General features: G+C 42.0%; 2 protein-coding genes across 3 annotated transcripts in view; one reads left to right on the top strand and one right to left on the bottom strand.

Moving 5' to 3' along the window:
* Positions 1–1,773, bottom strand: part of Fancm (FA complementation group M) — a 47,598-nt gene extending 45,825 nt beyond the window's left edge. For both annotated transcript variants that reach the window (XM_013346801.2, XM_026779202.1), the window contains exons 1-2: positions 1,117–1,773; positions 267–439 (exon numbers count right to left, since the gene is read on the bottom strand). In XM_013346801.2, coding sequence (XP_013202255.1) covers positions 267–439; positions 1,117–1,597 — 654 coding nt within the window. In that variant the 5' untranslated portion in view covers positions 1,598–1,773. The remainder of the gene's footprint in view (positions 1–266; positions 440–1,116) is intronic.
* A 1,152-nt stretch (positions 1,774–2,925) lies between these two features.
* Fkbp3 (FK506 binding protein 3) lies at positions 2,926–18,738 on the top strand. The gene is made up of 7 exons (XM_005343121.2): positions 2,926–3,095; positions 6,496–6,597; positions 7,264–7,371; positions 12,959–13,094; positions 14,362–14,429; positions 16,593–16,690; positions 18,417–18,738. Exons 1-7 carry the CDS (start codon positions 2,988–2,990, stop codon positions 18,469–18,471), a joined length of 675 nt encoding a protein of 224 aa, XP_005343178.1. The 5' UTR covers positions 2,926–2,987; the 3' UTR covers positions 18,472–18,738.
* The last annotated feature ends 197 nt before the right edge of the window (positions 18,739–18,935 follow it).

Genomic DNA, 18,935 nt, shown 5'->3' with positions numbered 1-18,935 from the left:
GCACCATTCACCAGATCCAAAAAGGGGAAGAAGCTCAAACATCCACGGATGGATGAATGGATAAAGAAATGTGGTCCAGCCGGGCGGTGGTGGCGCATGCCTTTAATTCCAGCACTTGGGAGGCAGAGGCAGGCGGATCTCTGTGAGTTCGAGACCAGCCTGGTCTACAAGAGCTAGTTTCAGGACAGGCTCCAAAACCACAGAAAAACCCTGTCTCGAAAAACAAAAAACAAAAAACAAAACAAAAAAAAAAACCAAATGATTACCTGGCAGTAAGCGTAGTTCCCAAGAGCCTTATGAGCCTCATCAACCACGAGACACTTTACACGGGCAGCAGGACAAGCTCCTCTAGACAGGTCATTCACCATGACCTGAGGTGTAAGGAAAAGGACCCTCTTGCTGCACCACACCTCCTTCCTGCTGACAGCTTGAGTTGAACCTTTGAAAAAAAGTGACAGTGGAGCAGGGCATGGAGGGTGAGACGTGGAGGGACAGCTCTTAAGATCAAGGCTAGCCTGTTCTAAACATCCAGTTCCAGGCCAGCCAGGGCTATACAGCAAGACCCTGCCTCACAACAAAACAGAAGAAAACACACACCAGGATAGTGAATATCAGGAAACTTCAGACTATCACTGGTAAACTGTAAGTAAAAATAATGTGGCCTCATCTCGGAATACATTCATGCTCTGGTACTCCACTTAAGGGGGAAACAACGGGACAATTCGCTATACTGTTGCACTTTGGAGCTCTGATGCAACCCAGAGGTCGAAGCAGGTTGTTATCTGAGACTGCAATTATAATGTCTTTAGATCATTTACATAAGATCTCAGGAGAAGCAAATTTTTCAACGGGGAAATCGTTTCTGAATACGATGCTGAGATATACGTTCAGCACAAACGCGCGCGCGCGCACATAATTGTTTCAAAACTCTGGCAATTTACAAGATATCTCTGAAAGTAACTAAGCAAGTCAATGTATCAGACTTGTCTTTGCTACCAACAGACGGCGTTTTTATGGGAAAGAACGTAAGCTGAACACATCTGCATTGGGGAATTCTTCTGAGCCAGCATCCGTCCGTGCCCCCCCCCCTCCGGGAGCCGAGTTTTCCTCAGATACCTGTCATTTCAGCCATATGAGACTGCGGGATACCCATCACGTGGAAACAGGCCTCCATCTGCTGTGTCACCAGGGGTTTCGTGGGTGCCATGAAAACTACCTTGCCGGAAGGGAACCAGCGGTAGAAATTATACATGACCACCGCAGCAATGAAGGTCTTCCCCAGCCCGGTGGGCAGGCACACCAGGGTGTTGCAGAAGAGCGCGGTCCGGGAGATGTGCAGCTGGTAGTCGCGCACCGGGCAATTGGTGGGGTAAATCCACAGGCCGCCCGCAGCCGCGCAGAAGCCGCCGTCCTCGGGATCCAGCTGCTGCTCGGCCTCGTACGCCGCCACCAGCATCACGTCGTCATCGTCCTCCTCCTCCTGCAGCGCCTCCACCACGGCGGCGGGCGAGCGCGCCTGGCCGCAGCCCGCAGCGCCGGCGCCGCGCACGAGGCTTGGGCCCCAAGTCTGGAAGAGCGTTCTCTGCCGTCCGCTCATGGTGCCCACCCGCAGCGGGGCTCCGCTGTCCCACCGGCCCGGCTGGCAGCGCAACCGCCGCGGCTCGGACGCCCATCAAGCTCCGCCGGCGACACAGTGGAACCCGGGGGCGGGACTGGCCGCAGCCCGTCGGGTTGAAAACGCCGCCGTCTAGTTGGCGGCGGGGATGTGATTGGCTGCCAGTCCGGAAACCTGATGAAACGCATGCGTATTGTGCGCGGTGCGGGGGGGGGGGTCGGTGTCTGAATTTGGTCTCCTTTTGCAAGTTTTTTGTATGTTGCCTGTCTAAAGAAAGCGAAGGTGCTCTGGCCCTGTATTTATTGAAAAACTAAAACAAATAAGATTTTTGTCTTGGGATTTTATTTTCTTCTTCCGTATGTTTTTGTTTCACACAGACTCTTGCTCTGAGGCCCATTCTAGCCTGGAACTCATCATGTAGATCAAAATGACTGTGAACTGGCCATGTCCTGCCTCACCTTGCAAGGGGTTATAGGGGCTGCCAAGTGCTACAGGCATGCATTATACATCTACACTATTACATAATAATTATAGGCTTAGAGCAATAAGCATCCCTGTGCAGTTTTGGTAGCCATAACTTTCTACCTCAGACTTGGATTACCGGTACAAATCTGTCCAGTCAATTACTGAAGCAAAGCACAAGCACGTCATACTGCTGTATGCCACCCTCACTATCGGAAAGAGGTATTTTAAGTGGAGCTGGAGCTTCATTACCGTGTTTTATTCAAGTTTCTAAATTCGTTTGTACACAAACATCTGCCGTTTGGTTTGGGGGCGGTTTGCATTAACCTTTGTGTAAATAATGTTTTGATGGCAGGACTAAGTCAATTCAGATGAGATTAGGGGAGAACTAAAGAAAATGAGATGCAAACCCGAATGCAGTTATTTCTTCAAACGGTTTGCTATCTGTACCTCTAAAGACGTGGTAGGCTGTAAACACGCGTGGGTAGTGACTTCCCAGAGAATGCCTCACAAAGCACCAAACTAAGGAGGTTTGATATCATCACTGCAACCAGTTGGCAAAGCCAACTCCAGAGATTTCTCATTCTACTCAAGAGTCCTCACAGTGCAGCCTTGACGTCACGTGAGTCCTTTTAGGATCACGGTGGCCCCGCCCCTGAGTGCTTGCAGGTCCGGGGCCAGGCGGGGGACCAAGGCTCGCTCGCTCAGAAAGACGGAGCTCCGGGCCCTCAAGCACCGCGCATGCCCTGGCCACGCCCCTGGGGCGGGGCTTCGCAGGACTGGCGGGCTGGCTCAGAAAGGCGGAGGCCCCAACCCATAGAGAGTGGCGCAAACTCGGGCCACGCCCCAGGGGCGGGGCCTCGCTGGGCTGAGGCGGGCTGGCTCAGTGCGGCGGCGGCAGCGGGGGAAGATGGCGGCGGCTGTTCCCCAGCGTGCATGGACGGTGGAGCAGCTGCGGAGCGAGCAGCTGCCCAAGAAGGACATTATCAAGTTTCTGCAGGATCACGGTTCAGATTCGGTACCAGAGGCGTCTGGGCGGCAGGGCAGGGGCGACCCAGGGCCGCTCCACCCCCCCGGAGGTGCCTTACATCCCGGATTCCTCGGTGCCCCCGCCCTCGCCTGCTGCGGCCGGTGCTGGCCAGGCCCGAGCGGCCTGCGTGAGCTCCCACCCTCCCTCACCTTGGGCCGCCCCTGCTTCCGAGGGGATCGGCCTCGTTTCCCGGGGCAGGCGAGCGAAGCGCAGCCCTAGATTTCAATCTCAGTTGGGACCTGTGAGGGCCTAGGACTGAGAGAAAGGAACCGGAGATGTTGGTGTCTGAGGCGGGGGCGAGGAATCAGGAATGCGGGCGTCCCGGGAACAGTGCTGGCCGCTGGGAAATGGGAGGGCTGTGAAGATGTGGGGAGTCGTGTGTGCATCTTACCTGTCTTGCAATCTACTAAATACCGAACTATACTAATCCGTGATTTTTCAAAAACGCATAATGCTACGGTTTAACTTTTGTTACAAAATCCTTTTACCTTTATACTTAAGAGAATTAAATGTGAAATGTATTACTGTGGTCTCCTATGGTTATAAACACACATATTTGAAAAATTGTTTTCTCATGCAGTTTTTGGCCTTGTCTCTATATCAGCCATCCATTTTTTTTTTAAGTCACAGGTTATTTTCGTCAGACACCTGACATTTTGACCTCCAGAAATGGTCACTCATTCTAGCCACCACCATCACCCCCTTTTTAATGTTTTTGGGGGTCGACGTCTGACGAAGCCCATTCTAGCTACAAACCCGATTCCCTTCCCTTCACCTCCCAAATGCTAGGGATGCAGGCCTGCGCCACCATGTCGTCGTCATGTTCCTTATCTCTAAATTGCTGAATGATGGTATACATTGTTCGTGTGTCTGCCACTTAAAATCAGAAGATGCAGCTAAATTTGATTTTCTTAAGTTTTCAAATTCTGAAATGTCGAGTAGCGAGTGTTGTGTATTCCAAAGTATGAACATGCCTTTGGTGACGCCATTTCAGTGCATATTTTCCAGGGATCACTCACGTACACACTCAGGCCTGTGTTTTTCCAGTCGTGCAATTACCATAACTTGAAAAGTTTCTGGGTTCCTTTGAAAGGATTGTATTTTCACTCGGGGAGATTCAAAGAACTCTTATACTTCCAATTCCTCGCATATGCTTAATCTGGCATCAGGATATTGTTCTGCTAGTATTTATGTAACATCTGTAGTAGGAAGAACAGTGCTCCATGTTTGAATATACAAGGATGAAAAGGAAAAGACACCTTGCAGATAGATTGTTAGGTTGTTTTACTGGAATTTTTTCCTGAGCCATTCTGATTTTCAGCATAAGTAGAGTTGGGCATTTAATGCCTCAATACTGTACTTTTTTTTGTTTTGTTTTGTTTTTGTTTTTCTAGACAGGGTTTCTCTCTAGCTTTGGAGCCTGTCCTGGAACTAGCTCTTATAAACCAAGCTGGCCTCGAATTCACAAAGATCTGCCTGCCTCTTCCTCCCTGAGTGCTAGGATTAAAGTCATGGGCCACCACCACCCGGCTTATATTGTACTTCTTTAAACATCTTTAGACAACTTACCCAGAGTAGACTTTAAAGGTTTTTTTCTTCTTTTATACTCTTGGGTTAAACTGACTTGACTTGAACAATTTTATGAGTTTTGGAACATCATGATATTTTGTAATAATGCATGGTCCCCAGTGATCATTTTCTTACCTTAATTATTTGATGGTTATTAATCCTGTTAATCAAAATATTAGATAGTTGTATTTTAGATATCTTTCTAGACTCATTCAAAGAAATCATAAGAGTGCTGAAGTAACTGATTACTTCTATATAACCAACTTGTATGTCTTTTTGCTTTTGCCAGTCTTTTATCGTTTAAAATATTTCTTTTTAATGCAGTTTTCAGCCTTGTCTCCATCTTAGTCACCCACTTATAGCACAGGTGGTAGTGTATACCTTTAATCTTAGAGGTATAAGTAGGTAGATCTCTGTTAATTCCAGGTCAGCCTGGTAAATTCTAGGCTGGCCAGGGTTACATATTGAGACCCTGTCTCAAAAAGGGGGTAGAGAAGCAAAGAGGGAAAAATGCAGTAGTGATGAAAGGTAGTTACAAAATAAAACTCTATTTCTAATCACGAAAAGTGAAAAAAAAATAAAACTCTTAGGTGCTAAAATCAACTTTAAGAAAGTTTGGCGACCAGTAATTTCCAAATACAGTAAAGGAAGCAGACTAGAATAAGGGACTGGAGAAATGACTCAGTGGGTAAAGTGTTTGCCACACAAGTGTGATGCTGTGAGGTAGAACAAGAGGTAGTGGTACTTAGGATCACAGTGCTGCACGGGAAGTGGGGCCTAGAGAATCCCTGGGAGCTCTTAGACCTCCTAGCTGCTAAGAGAGACCCTGTCTCAAACAAGGTGGAAAGAAAGGGCCTTGAATACACCGTGCATGCTTTTTGTGTGTTCACACACACACACAACACACACACACACACACAATAGACAATCTCACAAACACAAGCATTTTTTAAATTTTTAACACAAGATATCTAACCCACGCCTGAATTTAAGGTAAACATACTATGAATTGATTTTATTATTATTACTGCTTTTTTTAATTTCTTGAGATAGTCTTACTATGTGTTAGCATAAGATGGCCTAGTTCTCTCCGTGCTGGCTTAGCTTTGCAGGTGCCCTGTTATTTTGCATTTATTTATTTATTGGCTTAATGTGTATAGGCTTGAGGGCCATTGCATTAGTGGAAGTCAGAGGACAACTTGTAGGCTGCTAAAGGTGTGCCAGCAGCATTCTCCCAGGAGCAGCCGCTTAGAGCGTGCTTCATGTCTAGATGTCTTTTCTGTGTGTTCTGTAGTGGAAAATGGTTAGAGTGAATCTGTCTCCCTACATACTATAGTTCTAATCTTGAATACCTACTGTTTAAAATGTGCCTTTTAAGAATGGATATAACATACAGTGTTTACTTGTTCATTATTACGATTGAAAACGTAGCAGTTAGCACAAAAAGATTGTTTCCTGGTTTTGAGACGGGATCTTACTATTGTACAAACTGGTCTTGAATTCCTGAGCTTAAGGGATCCTCTCGCCTCAGACTACAGTTCCATCACACCAGGCTCCATTTTTTGTTTTCTTTTTGGAGATAGGGTCTCATGTATCTCAGCCTAGTCTTGAACTTAATAGCCTGGCCATGGCCTTAATACTTCTCAATGCTGGGATTTTAGGTGGGGTGTGGGACGGATCCCAGGGTTTTGTGCATACCAGGCAGACACACTCTACCTACTGGACTACATCCTCAGCTCCAGAGTACTTTTAGATCCTTTGTACTGGAGGAAATTGTTTTTAACTAATAAGCTTTTTTTGTTTTTGTTTTTTTTGGTAGTTTCTTGCAGAGCATAAACTATTGGGAAACATTAAAAATGTAGCTAAGACTGCTAATAAGGACCACTTGGTTACAGCATATAACCATCTTTTTGAAAGTAAGGTAAGTGACAAGATCATTTAGAAATATTTTATTTCCACATACAAATTTTTGATGCACTTCTTTTGAAGAATAAGTTGGGGTTTCCCACCTGCATTTTTTTTCACTGTGATCATAATTGAACTTTCTGTCATATCAAGCAAGGCTAGTTTACAACTTGGTTGTGTTTCAGGTTGTTTTTAAAGGAACCAGATTTTAAAAACAGACAAAAAACCCCTAGCGGTATAAATCAGTACACAGATCTTAATCCCTAAATCTATTAAACCCATTTATATTCTCTACACTGTTATCACATCTTATGTGAGTTCTGTGTCATGGAAGAATTTAAACTAGTTTAGATGATAAAAAGAGATTTTAAGAAATTCTTTAACGTTTGTTTACTACAAACGCCACCCACAGAAAAGGATTTTTATTGAAGGAGCCTTGTCTGAAGGTCATGGTGCTTGTTTAGAATTTGTATCATGAAATGGCTTGGGGATCATAGTTTATTGACTTTATATATTTAAATCAGTAATATCTTTGTGTTTAGATGATTCCCTTAGGTGATTTGCTTTTTTTGAGTTGTTGATACATGCGCGTGTCTCCACTGTGCAGGAGCTCATTGGTTGGCAGGTACTGCCTAGGTAGTGAGTAGGCTGCCGTAGGTACTCACGTAAGATGTTTTTACAGCGTTTCAAGGGCACAGAGACTGTGAGTAAAGTGTCTGAGCAAGTGAAAACTGTGAAGCTTAACGACGAGAAACCCCGAGAAAGCAGGTCTGAGGAGACTCTGGACGAGGTTTGTGGATCACTTTCTACTCTTTCTTCTTCTAGTACTAGGCATTGACTCAGGACCTCATGCATGACCAGGCAAGTGCTCTACAACTAAACTAATTCCAATTACTTGTTTTAATTTTCAGAAGGGCTTCACTAAGTTGTGCAGGCTGGCCCTCATCACCATGGGATTCACCTGTAGCCCAGCTAACATTTGCTTTATATCTCTAAGTAAACTAGGCATGGTTGATGCAGCTCCTTTTTCAAAGCGAAGCTTTGACTGGGGGTGTATTGACTCTCTATCCTTAGAATAGAAATAAACCAAAGAGCTAGTAGCTTCTGGCCAGAGCTCCCCGGCTTTCTGAACTATTTTAAGAATCTGATTCTGTAGCCAAGTTGGGCTGAATTAAAGAAACTTCCTTTTAAGTTATTTTTAGCTTTTTCTAATGAACATGATGTGCCTGGCCATGGAAGCAGTCCATGCTTGGCTTCAGGGTATGGGTTCATGTCTCACCTTTCCCAGCCCAGGTTTTATATTCTTATAAAAAGTTTGAAGAATCTGGTAAATCATTTGGAGGTATATTTGTTTTGAAGACAGGGTTTTGCGTTTTGTCTAGGTTAGCTTGAAACTCTTTTTTTTTTCTCTGCCTCACCCACCTAAGAGAGGAATTGTAGGACCAGCTTTAAGCTCATTTATTGCAAGCAGTCAGTACCAATGATGATAATGTACATTTACTTTTATAGCATTTGGGTATGTTTGTACTCAGACTGTAAATTATGGTGTAGTGAAGTCAGACAGTTATGTGGTTAAAGCCAGTTAATTTTGCATAATATTTTTCATAAAGCACAAATTAATGTTTGTGGGTATATGCACACAGAACAGTTTGGAATTTTATAAACATTGATGACTGTTTTATCTATTGAGTAAATATTAAATAGCTACAAAGTAAATTATATTATAGGGTTTCAAAAGCAATGAGCACATGAAAATAATTAGACATGTTATAAGACAAGATAATACAATGTTAAAGATTTAAGAAAGGCTGTGGTGGTAATGTGTATACCTTTAATCCTAACCGAACTAGCTCTTATAGACCAGGCTGGTCTCGAACTCACAAAGATCCGCCTGCCTCTGCCTCCCAAGTGACAACCCTGTCTCTTAAAAAAAAAAAAAAATAAGAAAAGAATTTCAGGCTGGAGAGATGGCTAAACTGTTAAGAGCACTGGCTGCTCTTCCAGAGGACCTGAGTTCAATTCCTAGAAACCACATGGTGGCTCACAGCCATCTGTCATGGGATCCAGTGCCCTCCTCTGGCAAGCAAAGGAACATGCAGATAGAGCATTCATACAAATAAATAAATTCTTTAAAAAAGAAAAAATTTCTAGTAAAACACATTTTTGTTTTGTTTTTCGAGACAAGTTTTCTCAGTGTAGCCTTGGCTGTCCTAGAGTTCACAGATATCCACCTGCCTCTGCCTCCTGAGTGCTGGGATTAAAGGTGTGCACCACCACTGCCCAACAAAGCACAATTTCTTAAGACCTAGAAATAATCCTTAGAATTAGAATTTTAAGTGGTAATTTTTGTGTAGACCTATAGCTTTGACCATTATTTCTTTGCCTAGAAATCCTATGAATACTCAACTCTCCTTTTACTTTTCCTGGGCCGTTAGAACTAAGGCTCTCATTTATTTTATTAAATCGGGAACATTGAAGTCAATTGCCCACGCTCTCTTCCTGGATCTTGTAGTTTCTTAGTGATACTGTACTTGTCCCTGTTGTTAGTTTTTCTATGCTTGTACTTTGGAACTACAGAGGGAACATGGTGAAGAAACAAGCATGAAGTGTTATTAGGCCTGTTCCAAATTCATATTAGTTTGGCTAATTTGTGGCCAAAGTCACAAGACTATTCTGAAAATCAGAATGCACTTCCTTGCTCTCACGGGTAGTCATGTGGCTCACAGGACACATTTCTCGTAAGAAAATGATGGACTGGTGCAGTGGTTCAGTTGGTAAAAATATTTGTGTTACAGGAGAGGACTCTTGAATCCCATATTAAGGCAGACAGAGTAGTAGATTGTAATTCTAGCGCTCCAAGGAGATGGGCAGCAGGGACAGAGTCCCCAGAGTTCTGTGTAACCCAGGCTATCCTCAAGCACATGATGATCCTTCTTCCTCATGCTCCCAAGTGCTGGGATTTGCACAGGCTACCATGCCCCATCTTGCTTTTTTGCTCGTGTGTGTGTGTGTGTGTGTGTGTGTGTGTGTGTGTTGAGGCAGAAGGGGAGTTTTGGGGCTCAATTTATTATTTCTTTGTTGATGGATGCTATCCTGCGCTGTAGGATGTTTTGTAGTATCTGTGCTTTCAGTTTTGTGGAACTGCCATTGAAGATTTGCTGCCATCAGACTGGCCTGTGGGCATGTCAGTGGGGGCATTCTCTTCATTGATGTGAGAGAATGGTCTAAGGTTATATAAGAAAGCAAGTTCAGCAAGCCAGTAACATTTCCTCTCTCAGTTCCTGCCTTTGTTCCTGCCTTGAGTTCCTTATCTGACTTCCCTTAGTTATGAACTCTGATTGACATGAAGGCCAAACTAAACCCTTTTCCTCAAGTGTAGTTAGTTGTTTTTCTTTTGGAGGGCTTTACTCGTTTCTTCTTAGCTATTTTGGGGGCCTGCTACCCAGCTCCCAAATAAATCACACAGAAGGTTATTCTTACTTATGAATGCCTGGCCTTAGCTTGGCTTGTTTTAATTTAACTTAAATTTATCCCATCTATCTTTTGCCTGTGGGCTTTTACCTTTCTCTATTTCTGTATACCTTTCCTTATTTACTCTGTTGCTTGCTGTGTAGCTGGCCCCTGGAGTCTTCCTCCTTATCCTGGTCCTTGATCTTTCCTCCCAGATTTCTCTTATTTATTCTCTCTGCCTGCCTGCCAGCCCCACCTATCCATCTCCTGCCTGCTATTGGCTGTTCAGCTCTTTAATGGACCAATCAGGTGTTTTAAACAGGTAAAGTAACACAGCTTCACAGAGCTAAACAAATGCATCCTAAAAGAATATAACACATCTTTGCACCATTAAACAAATGTTCCACAGCACATCTTAAAATAATATTCCACAACACCCAGGTTATTTTTGATCATGATGTTTGTCACAGTGATAGCAACAGAAATTAAACTAGGACAACATCCTTAATCCCTTCCCACTTGAAACAATTTGAAATGTCTCCAGACAATACTCAGTTCCTGGGGAAGCAAAGTTTCCTGTATAAGAAGTAAGATTGTTATGAAATTGCAGTATAGTGCTGGTGAGATGGCTCAACAGGTACAGGTGTGTGTGATGGGAAGCCTGGCAACCAGATTTTGACACCCCCCCCCCAGAATTCACATAAAAATGGAAGGAGATGAGTCTTAGAAAAATGGCTCAGAGGTTAAAAACATTTCCTGCTTTTTCAGAGGGCCTGAGTTCAGTTCCCAGCATGGGCTACCTTTACTCCAACTCTAGGGACTGGACTCTTATGGCTTCACAATCACCCACAACCATGTGGCATGCACTCACATACAGATAAAAGTAACTCTTAGAAAAAAACAGGGCAGGTGGGGTCTAAGAGAATCAACTCTGACCCATATGTATATATGCACACTATAAACTTGAAATAAAAAATTGAAACATAATTATTAGAGAAAGCACTGCAGAGAGGGATACTTGCCAGCTGTCCAGAGCTTAAAAATGGATAAGACTTATAGTGCAGGTCTTTGGAAATGAGTAGTCATTTTTAACATCATTCAAGAACTACCTATGTGAAAGACATACTCAGCAGACTTTAAACTGGTACAGTTTTAATGCCCCATTTACATGCATGGGTGGCTGGACCTTTTTAAGGAAGAATGATAATGAAGGAGAGGGAATGGCAAAGACTTCAACAGGAGCAGGAAGTGAAGGTTTTTTTTTTAATCTCTATTTTATGTGCATTGGTGTTTTGCCTGCATGTATATACATGTGAGGGTGTTGGATTCCCTGGAACTGGAGTTACAGACAGTTGTGAGCTGCCATATGGGTGCTAGGAATTGAACCCTGCGTCCTCCGGAAGAGCAGCCAGTGCTCTCAACCTCTAAGCCATCTCCAACCCTCGTGAAGATGTTTTCAAGACCCAAGGTGGGGGTAGGAAACCTTATGTTGCCATTTAGGCTCTTAAACCGCAGACTGAGACAAGAGCCTTAACCTTCAGGGGTGGCTGGAACAGACAGTGAATTCTGTACGTCTGAATTTCTCAGAGGTATTACCCTAGAGCAGTGGCTCTCAGTCTTCCTAATGCTGTGACCCTTTAATACAGTTCCTCATGTTGTGATGACTCACAACTATAAAAATTATTTCCTTGCTACTTCTACTTGCTAACAAATTTTGCTACTGTTATGAATCCTAATGTAAATATCTAACATGTAGGAGGTCTGGTATGTGACCCCAAAGGGGTCTTGACCCACAGGTTGTGAACCACTGGCCTCAAATAAGGCCCTTGAACTATTGGAAACTATTACTGTGCCTCCAGTCTTCACAGACCAGGATTCAGACCTAGCCCAGGAGAGGATAAAACCCTGGCTAGTTTGGTCAATAACTCTTTATCAAAGGAAGGAACTATTAGCAGTGGAAAGTGCAGAAATCTAGATTCAAGGGAGGCAGACAATTGAATGCATGACTTGACCAATTGCAAATAGGTAAAAAAATACTATTTCTCTCATTTCCAAACTCAGGAATAAAATAGATTTTAAATCCTTGATTCCTAGCCTTGCTACTTGCTTTAAAAGGTTTATAAACCAAAAATTAATTTGGATAATGTGAATACATTTCTGAATACAAAACCATTTATTTTTATGAGTATTTTTTCCCTCCAAAATTTGTTGTTGTTGACAGAATCTCAGTTTGCAACTCTGACTGGCCTGGAACTAGGCTGGCCTTGAATTCACAGATCTGCCTTCCTCTGCCTCTTTGAGTGCTGGGATTAAAATGTGTGCCACCATTCCTGGTTTCATCCAAGATTTTTTTTTTTAACTTTATTTTATGTGCATTGGTGTAAAGGTGTCAGATCCCCTGCAACTGGATCTTCAGACAGTTGTGAGCTACCATGTGGGTGCTAGGAATTGAACCCTGGTCCTCTGGAAGAGCAGTCAGTGCTCTTAACCACTGAGCCATCTCTCCAGCCCCTCCATCCAAGATTCTTAAGGAGTCATATTTAGGCTGTAAATGGAGGCAACATCACTGTATTCATTTTCATTGGCTATGATAAAAAAAAATCTAGTAATATAATTAATGTGGGGGTAGGGGATGTCATGAATACCTTGAAAATTTAGTATTGTTTTTCTAACTTTGAGAATTTATGGTATTGAATGATTAACAAAGTCATGCTTTAATAAATTCAGTTTCCAAAGATGCTGTAAGTTATTTGACATTAAATTATGACCTCGTATGTGAATAATATTCTCATTATTGGGTTGAGATGGTTTCTTAACTCATGTTGGCTACAAGTAGTTTGTTACTCTGACCTCACTTTGGTAACCATTATTTATAAGTATTGTCATCTTTTTAAAAGGACATAAATAACTATGTATTTTATTTTTAGGGCCCACCAAAATATACAAAATCTGTTCTAAAAAAGGGAGATAAAACCAACTTCCCCAAAAAGGGAGACGTTGTTCACTGCTGGTATACAGGGACACTCCTGGATGGAACTGTTTTTGATACTAATATTCAAACAAGTAAGTCTTGTCTTTTGTGCAGTAGACAGTGAGCAAAAGGCCATTCTTTTTTCTTTGCTGTTCCTTTTCCCTGATATCCTTTGTGCCAAGATTTTCTTAGTGATGGACTACCATTCATGGCTCGTTGGCTGGCTAATCTTGATCATTTGGGAAGCAAAGAATGTGGGACTTGAGGAAAGCTTTCTGTCTGTTGTAGAACTCTTGAGACTATTAAAGAGGTTTAGCTTGGCTATTAGTTGTGGCACTCCAGAACACAACGGAAGTGGCATCTGCTCTGCTCCTGGTATCACGTGCTGTCTGTCCTCATGGACACATGAAGAGAAGTACTTGTGTGGCCATGATTGAGGGAGGTCATTGCTCTGCTTGCTATGCTAATAGTTCATTCTTCATTTAACTGCTGAGTGCCATAGGAGTGAGGAGTTTGTTCCTATAAAAAAAGCATTCATACCCCTTATGCATCTAATCACCTCTTACAAGTTAGCTTAAACTCGCAATGCTGCGGCTTTGGGGATTAAGCCTCAACATCAGGTTAGTAAGGAAAAGTAATATTCAAACCTACCAATGTCCCAGAATGCTGTAGGATTTTAATGTAAAAGAGAAAATAAAAATAATCCCAGCGCTCTGGAGACAAAAGGCAGGAAATTCACTGCAAGTTTAAGGTCTAAGTAATGAGTTCTAGGACAACTACACAGTGAGCTTCTACCTCAAAGGAAGAAAAAAGGCAATGTAGCATGTTATTTAGTGATCTTGATCTCTTCCAGGGTGTGTTCATATTGAGGCTATATGCAGCTATAGGTAGCTATCTCTGTATATATGTGACGTAAACCATATACTTCAAACACATTTAAAGATTACTTTTGTAACTCTGTTGGGAAGTTCTTAAATATGTAATACTATAGTTTAGAAGAAGGTAATTAAAATTACAGTATTGGAGGCAGAGACAGGTGGATCTCTGTGAGTTTGAGGGCAGCCTAGTCTACAGAGCAAGTTCCAGACAGGCTCCAAAGCTAAAGAGAAACCCTGTCTTGAAAAACCAAAAACCTAAACAAAACTACAGTATGTGGGCCGGGCGTTGGTGGCGCACGCCTTTAATCCCAGCACTTGGGAGGCAGAGGCAGGCGGATCTCTGTTGAGTTCGAGACCAGCCTGGTCTACAGAGCTAGTTCCAGGACAGGCTCCAAAGCCACAGAGAAACCCTGTCCGAAAAACCAAAAAAAAAAAAAAACAAACTACAGTATGTGATTAAAAGGTAAATTTTGTTTTGCAGGTTCAAAGAAGAAGAAAAATGCCAAGCCTTTAAGCTTCAAGGTTGGAATAGGCAAGGTTATCAGAGGAGTAAGTAAATAAAGATGGCAAATGAATCCCTAGGTATTCTAACAGCTGTTGTTTGTGGTGAAAAGCTCTTAAAAAGTTTGGATTGTGGGATGGGGAGTACTTTGTGATCGAACACTTGACTAGCATATGCAAGATCCTAGCTAGGTTATATTTTGGACATCTTAGTTATTCTTTTTCTGTGAAGTGACATTGGAGGCTTGCATACAGTTTCAGAGGCTTAGTCCATTAATGTCATGGTAGGGAGCATAAAGGCATGGTGCTGGGAAAGTAGTTGAGAACTTTGCATCCTGATATGCAGGCACCGGGCAGAGAGACATTTGAAACTTCAAAGCCCACCCCCAGCAACACAGCTCCTCTAAGGCCACACTTTTATTTTTTGAGATGGGGTTTCTCCCTCTATCAGCCCTGGCTGTCCTGGAACTCACTCAGTAGACCAGGTTAGCCTCAAACTCAGAGATCCTCCTGCCTCTGCCTCCCAAATGCTGGGATTAAAGGTGAGCACCACCACACATGGTAAAGCCTTACTTCTTAATCCTTCAAAGCAGTTTATCAACTGTAGACTAAGCACACAAATATATGAACCTATGAGGGCATTATCACTCAAACTGCCAAAACATGAAAAACATTTTATAAAAGTCTAAGAATTAGGAGATGTGATGAAAATAATCTTTGAAGTTAGACAGACTGTAGTATCCTTTTTTTTTGTTGTTTTGTTTTGTGTAGTATCCTTATAGGCTGACCCAGTACAAGTTTTCTAGGTGTCCATTTTCCCATCTGTAAGGTAAGAATCCTGGGCTAGGCATGCTTGTTCATACCTTTCATCCCAGCACTCCATGCAGATGCAGCTAGATCTGAGTTGGAGGCTCCTCCACCCACATCAAGTTCCAGCATAGCCAGGCTTACCTAGAGACCATGTCTCAAAAAATAAACAGAAAATACCGACAAAGACCAGAGCTCTAAGCTTCAGGGAGTATAATTTAATATAATGGGAACTCATACAGTAGTTTCTGTGTATGAGTTCTTAGTTTGAAAGTTAACTGTCAGAAAACAGCCTTTCACGTTTAAAATTTTTTTAAAAAATAGTACATAGCTTTTTTTTTGTCATATATACTGAAATCTCTTCTACTGAAGCACTTATAGAAACAGGAATTTATTTCTTCTAAAATATCTCTGCGATATCAACATGGTTTATTTGCCTAAGCATATGAAAGAAGTTAGGCTTAAGAAGAGATTAGAAGTCGGGTTGATAATTTTCTCAAAATGTGTTTTCATGTTGGGGACTATCTGTTTAAATTGTAGTTTTTCAGAGACTCAAATGGTGACATTCAAAACGTTTACTTAGTGTAGCTACAAAAATATGATGTACTGCTTTCTGTAAGTCTAAGATGAGGCTTAAAGACTCCTATGTAGAACTCAAAACAAGATAAAATAGCAAGTCAGAGGTTTTAGTAGGTGTAGCTTGATCTCCAACTTAAAAGGAGAAAAAAAAAATAAGGCTGGAGCTTTGCTTTTAACGTGAGACTTCATATTGAGGAAATTGAAGACAGATTTAGGAATTCATCCAAACACATTACCTTAGGGCAATAATAGAATTTTTTTGTTTTGTTTTTTGAGACAGGGTTTCTCTGTTTAAGTCTAGGGTGTCCTGGAACTCGCTTTGTAGACCAGGCTGGCCTTGATCTGCCTGCCTTTGCCTCCTAAGTGCTGGGATGAAAGGTGTGTGCCACCACTGCCCTGCAATAGTAGAATTTTTTAAAAATTATTTTTATAGTTAGTCATGGTAGCATATATTTTAATGTATTTTTTAATCAATTTAATCCAGCATTTGAGAGGCAGAGGCAAGTGGTTCTGTATGAGTTCAAGACCAGTTTGGCATACAAAGTTATGTATGATCCACAGCCACATAGAAAGACCAGGATCGAACAAACAACAAATATTGACTTCTGTATGTTATGTGCATATGAGTACCCATGGAGGCCAGAACAGGAGGTTTCTCAGGAGCTGGTGTTACAGGCAGATAGGAACAGCCTGATGTGGGGGTTGGAACTGAACTCTGCAAAATCATTAAGGTCCCTTAACTTCTAAGCCACCTCTCCAGCCCCAATAAAAAATATATGTATATTTGCTGCTCTGTAAGTCCATGTCTTTTGTTTTTGCTTTTAGTGGGATGAAGCGCTCCTGACTATGAGTAAAGGAGAAAAGGCTCGACTGGAGATTGAACCAGAATGGGCCTATGGAAAGAAAGGACAGCCTGATGCCAAGTATCCTTTTTTGTTTATAAACACACATCAAAACAAAACTCCCATATATTTAAGATCTGGGTCAGTGTGATAACCACCAAGCCTTTCAACCTAAATTAGACTCTTGGAACCCAACATGCTGGAGGAGAGAATGCCCACAAGTTGTTCTTGGGCCTCCATTTGCACAGTGTGGCATGTGCTTACAGAAACACATACATGCACAGTAACTTTTTTTTAAAGCTACCTGAAGATGTGAAAGATGCTGTGCAAGCAAGCTGTCAATCAAGAATCATTTTGAGAAAGTGTTCCTGATAGATGATCATAAGATAGCTACTGAGGCTACAGTAATGTGACACTGCCTGGCTGATACTTTGTGCTGATGCAAAGTAGTCAAACTTTGTACTCATCTTCCTTGATCTGCTTTTTTTTGAGATGGAAGTCTTACTATGTCCCTGCCAGGTTGGAATTGTGTAGATAAGTACTGAATCCTGGGTCTGCCTCCAAAGGTCCTGGGGATTAAAGGTGTGTACCAGGAAGTCTTAATTAAGCTTTCATCTTTTAGACACAACTGTCTCCCTTTTTGGATAAAGGGTCTTCTGTGACTGGCCTTAATTTTCTGATGAGAGAGAGAGAGAGAGAGTGAGTGAGTGTGTGGCAGGGAGCACATTTACAGGGCAATTTTTGCTGCTGTATCATTTAACTGAAGAGCTAGAATTCAGGGCTTAGAAATGGAATAAACGATGGTTACCACGAGTAAAATGAAGAAGACCACAAGATAAATAATGTTGTAGGCATTTATTGATTACAGTACCTCTATGACAAACTGGTTTGTCAACATGTACAAAAAGCAGAAAGGCAATGATTCTAGACCATTCAGACTTTAATCCAGCATTTAAGTGGGAAGTGAATTTTAGCTGTTGATTCCATTCTTGTTGCAAAATTGATTTTGATACTGGGATTTATAGGGAATAAGGAGTGAGGTTAAGGTTGGAAGTCCTCTGCAGTTATTTCAGCTTCATCTAATGTGAAAGCATCAAGCCTAATCTGATGTTTATGAAGAAACCCTGTTACCTTTTTTTCTATTCTCCTTTTTCTTTTTATGGAGATGGCTTCTCTGTGTAGCCCTGGTTATCCTGGAGTGCCTCTGCCTCCCAGTGCTGGCATTAAAGTTATGAAAACCAAGCAACCTGAACTTGGCTTTTAATTCACAATAGGTGCCATGTTCTCATGTAGCAGTTTTCATAAGATACTGGCTGATGAGCCGGGCTGTGGTGGCGCACGCCTTTAATCCCAGCACTCGGGAGGCAGAGGCAGGCGGATCTCTGTGAGTTCGAGACCAGCCTGGTCTACAGAGCTAGTTCCAGGACAGGCTCCAAAACCACAGAGAAACCCTGTCTCGAAAAACCAAAAAAAAGATACTGGCTGATTCTGTAGCATTCGTGGGGCATTCAGATAAGAAGAATGTTTGTTAAAAACTGACCTTTATGGTTCCTATTAATCAGTAAGGATACGTTACTTTTAGGAAACTCAAGCTAGCCTCTGAGTCAAATACAGATTTCTTCCTCTTAAATTTATTGGGACAATCTCTGGGTCACTTTGGAACTAATTCTGTCTCCAGCACACAAATGTTGGGATTTGAGCTTAAATTACTATATTAAGTTAGATTTCACAATTCTAGTATAATGCTATGGTTTAGTGGTGGGGGAAAGGCACTTGCCATCAGATTTACCTTGACCATTTCCCACAGAATTCCACCAAATGCCAAACTCATTTTTGAAGTGGAATTGGTAGATATTGACTGAAACCAGTTTTCCGAAGACATCAGTAATAAAAACTTGGCCTTGAAACTTAATGTGACTAATTGTTACTATTTTAAGGGAAGAGTCAACTGGAAAATTCAAGGAGTTAAAGCTTGTTTACTTGATCTCAATTTATGAGAAATGTTATCCCCTGGAAGACCCTTTAAGTCTCAGATATTTTACTATAGTTGTATAAAGTATTAAAAAGAACTGAGTTTCCTTTTACCTCATTATAAGCTAAAAGGCTCAATAAAAATGTCATGGATTGTCTTGATTTGACTGATTTATTCTGTGTTGCTGTATTAATGTTCAGACTAGCAGGACTCAGTTCATCCAAATAGAGAGTATAACTGCTAATAAAAGTGGCTAGCTTTGTCCAGGACATTTTAAAAATATTACTCTATGGTAGAAGGTCAAAGGCATAGATCTTGAGGCAGAAAATTAAAAGTAACTAAAATATCCTGGTA

The sequence above is a fragment of the Microtus ochrogaster genome, chromosome 1 (assembly GCF_000317375.1).
Source record: "Microtus ochrogaster isolate Prairie Vole_2 chromosome 1, MicOch1.0, whole genome shotgun sequence".
Taxonomy (NCBI): Eukaryota; Metazoa; Chordata; class Mammalia; order Rodentia; family Cricetidae; genus Microtus; species Microtus ochrogaster.
The sequence above is the reverse complement of the archived record's forward strand: the minus strand, read 5'-3'. Positions and strand labels throughout refer to the sequence as shown.